The following is a 3,621-nucleotide window of genomic DNA, read 5'->3' as shown; positions in this document are numbered from 1 at the left end:
TGGGGCAGGGTCTGGAGCACAGGTCTGCTGGGGAGCGGCTGGGGGAACTGGGGGGGTTCAGTCTGGAGAAGAGGAGGCTGAGGGGAGACCTCCTGGCCCTCGGCAACTCCCTGCCAGGAGGGGGCAGAGAGGGGGGATGAGTCTCTGGAGCCAAGGCCCCAGCGCCAGGCCCCGAGGGAATGGCCTCAAGCTGCCCAGGGCAGGGTCAGGCTGGCTCTGAGGAAGGATTTCTGTGCAGAAGGGGCTGTTGGCCATTGGAATGGGCTGCCCAGGGCAGGGGGGAGTCCCCGGGATCCCTGGAGGGGTTGAAGAGTCGGGCTGAGCCAGCACTGAGGGGTCTGGGAGAGTTGGGAACAGTCAGGGTGAGGGTCATGGTGGGGCTGGAGGAGTTCAAGGGCTTTTCCAGCTGAGATGGTTCTGGGATTCTGACTCACTTAGTCCCTTTCTCTGCACTGACACTTTCTGTTCCATCCCCAACCTTCCAGGTTGTATCTTCACAGCCGTACGCAGGAGAGTGCAGGGGGGCGGCTGCCCTGCGGCTGCTGGGTGTGCTGCATTACAGCATCCACCCCGCGCTGGACCTGCTTTGGAACAAGAAGGTCCCTCTCCTGGTGGAACACGTGGAAGGTAGGAAGGATCTTCTGCTCGGGGGGAGCTCTCTGCTCCTCCAAACCGGGCTGCGTGTGCCCCGATGCTCTGGGGTGTCTGGGAGTAGGGTGGGGTGCTGCCCACCAGCCTGCTGACCCTTGGTACATTGAAGAAGTGCTGTTTAATATTTTAATGAGGACTTTAATCACCCTGGTGTTGCTAATTGCCCCTGTCTCTCAGGTGGGTAGCCCCGCTGTGTCTAGTCCTGGACACACAGTGTTGGGGGAGCGCTCAGCCCCTGCTGTGGGACGTACGGTGAGCATGAGAAACCGGTGTAAAAAATGTGCTTTCTCCTAGAGAACACGGAGAGTTCCCTGTGCCAGAAGGAGTGGGAGGAGGAGCTACTGCTGGTAAGGCCCCTCGTGCTGGGGAAGCGATGGGGCGGTGGGAGGGCAAGTGGCAACCAGCTCCGGAGCCCACCTGGGCTGGGCTCAACAGGGCTCCACGTGCAGCCCGGGCTGGGTCTGCAGAGGCTGGGATTTGCCTTTGCCTGCCTGCCTGTGGTGGCAGAGAGGGTCCCTCGCTGTCACGCTGCCGGGTCTGGTCGCTTGGAGACACAGGTCATCACGGAGGGTCCCTGCGGGGCACGCTAGGAAGGAGCTTTCAGGCTGATGGGTCAGGAACCAGCGGTCCCAGGAGTGTCTCCCCGCTTAATTGGGAGCCTTGAAATAGGGCACGGAGAAGCAATTAAAACTGGGCAGGGCTCATCCTGCTCCTCTGATGTTGGCGGTGTTACTTGTGTGCAGTTTAGCTCAGAAGAGACCCAATTCTGAGGAAAAAGGCCCATTTTTGGCAGGGGGTGGTGCTGGCAGGACCCATGCTGGGGCAGGCAGCATCCCATGGTGAGCTCGGGGCAGGCGAGGCTCAGGGGTAGGTCTGACCTAAGCCCCCTGCATTTGATTTATTGCACTGGCCCACCCGGCTCAGGTTCTGGCTTTGCCAGGCCCAGCTTCGTTAGGACGTGGTACCTGACGGCTTCTTCCTCCTCCAGTTCCTCCAGGAGACACTGGCGGCTGTTTCTGACAACACGTGGATTTGCCATTTTGTGACGGAGATGTGCAGGCAGCTGAACAGCTACAACGGCTTCGTGCTGGAGAAGGTGAGCGTGGCGGGGGGGACACAACGGGCTGGCAGGGCCCGTCCTGCCACGGTGACTTTGCAGGGGCAGGTGCTTCCTGAGAGCGTCGTTCTGCCGGAGGCTTGGTGCTGGGACAGGGCTGTTAGGGGGGGAGAAGAAATAGCGGGAGGGTAGCAAGGTGGCTGGGCAGGCTCAAAAATAAAACTGCTTAGTCCACAGCCAAATTGTGGGCTCGGAGAGTCCCGGCCAGTGTGCGTTGCTCAGCCTGTGCTGGTCAGACCCAACTCATTGCTGAAGGATTTGGTGTTTCTGCAGGGGTGTGGGAGTGTTCTGGTAAAGAATTTCACCAGGCTGGGGTATCTCTGGGTTTGCTTTATTAACTGCTCAGGGTTGGGCCGGCACCGCAGTGAGTGGCCAATGCCCAAAGGCCTCGCACAGTTTCTACACTATTTCTAAACCTGTTACCTAAGTCCAAAGTCTTTGTAAGGTTCCGCTCAACCTTTTAGTTCCTGATTCCCTTCATTTATTACAGTTCACTACAATCCCCCGTCTCAGCCCAATTCTGTTCTGGTTCCAATCCCTGCTTCAGTCTCAGGGTCATCTTTCGGGTCCTCATCATCTTCATCTTCCTTCCACTAGTTTTCATCTCGCCCAATTCTGAGAAAGACTTCAAGATGTTCTATGAAAAGCTTAGGTAGAGCGAGCGATTTCTAGGTACTAAATTCCCTTAAAGAAGCAGAACCCCTGTGTTTGGTCAAGGAACCATCCTTTGTTCAAACTGTCTCTGTAGGATCAGCTTGCCGGGGTTTTAAACCGGCCTTGGGCTGGGACTATACAAGCAGCAGGCTAAGAACGCTTCTCAGGCCTGTTGAGCAGCGTTGCGGTTGCCTTGGGAATCTCCCGGGCTAGCGAAGCCCTGAGCACGTTTCACTAGGCCTTAAACTCTGATTTCCAATATTCCAGAGGTTATATTTAACATTCTACAAGTCGGAGCTGAGCCTGGCTTGGCTGGTCACCGGGGGTGTTGGGGCATTGCTGGAAAATCTGCCCTCGTGCTCCCTCTGTCGCGGTGACTTTGTTTCTGGGCAGGAACAAGGGGTTTTGTTGTGCCTGTTCCTGGCTCTGATGGATGCCGGCGGCTCTGCGATGGGAATTGTGTCCCGGAGCACCCCGGTGCTCGCAGCAGACCCTGGCCTACCCCTGGGCTCTGGGCCACACACCCTCAGCATTGCCAGGAGCGGTGGGTGCGGGCTGGAGCCCAGGCTGCCCGCGAGGGCTCGCCGGGTTCCGCGGGGCGCTGACGTTCCTCTCGCTCTTCCAGAATTTCCTGTATAAATGCATTGGGACGACGCTTGGGGCATGTGCCAGCAAAGACCTCGTGCAAAAGCATCTCCAGGAGCTCCTGGAAACAGCCCGATACCACGAGGAGGCAGAACGGGAGGTGAGGAGTTGTGCAAATGTCCTGAGGATCTTGCTGGGGGATGATGAGAGAAAGCCAACGGTGCTGAGCTCCCTCCTCCGCTCCCACCGGGCCTGGCCCGGGCTCCCACCTCCTGGAGAATGGTGGGTGGGGTGGGGGGTGGCAGCATCTGGGCCAACGGGCCCGGAAAAGTGGTGAGAGCCCACCTGCGGCAGCCCGGTGGCGGAGGGCTGAGGCTGGGTGGGGTGCAGGGGTGCTGTGGGTGGGGTGTGGCCCCACACCGGGACAGGGCGCTGTTCCCCAGCCCCGGGTGTGCTGGCAGAGCTGCTTCCTCGGGGAGTCATCGAATCCCAGACTGGGCTGGGGTGGGAGGGATCTTAAAGCCCATCCAGTGCCACCCCCTGCCCCGGGCAGGGCCACCTTCCACTAGCCCAGGTTGCCCAAAGCCCCGTCCAACCTGGCCTTGAACCCTTCC

At 59.3% G+C, this 3,621-nt stretch overlaps 1 protein-coding gene across 1 annotated transcript in view; it reads left to right on the top strand.

Moving 5' to 3' along the window:
• Window positions 1–3,621, top strand: part of LOC113490868 (maestro heat-like repeat-containing protein family member 1) — a gene marked incomplete at its 3' end in the record, with an annotated part of 45,295 nt that overhangs the window by 12,076 nt on the left and 29,598 nt on the right. The window contains exons 8-11 of the mRNA XM_026867474.1: window positions 486–627; window positions 946–998; window positions 1,640–1,747; window positions 3,048–3,167. Of these exons, the coding sequence (XP_026723275.1) occupies window positions 486–627; window positions 946–998; window positions 1,640–1,747; window positions 3,048–3,167 (423 nt within the window). The remainder of the gene's footprint in view (window positions 1–485; window positions 628–945; window positions 999–1,639; window positions 1,748–3,047; window positions 3,168–3,621) is intronic.

Source organism: Athene cunicularia, unplaced genomic scaffold (assembly GCF_003259725.1).
Source record: "Athene cunicularia isolate RWA unplaced genomic scaffold, athCun1 SCF_50, whole genome shotgun sequence".
Lineage (NCBI taxonomy): Eukaryota > Metazoa > Chordata > Aves > Strigiformes > Strigidae > Athene > Athene cunicularia.
This window is presented reverse-complemented; position numbering and strand designations above follow the sequence as displayed.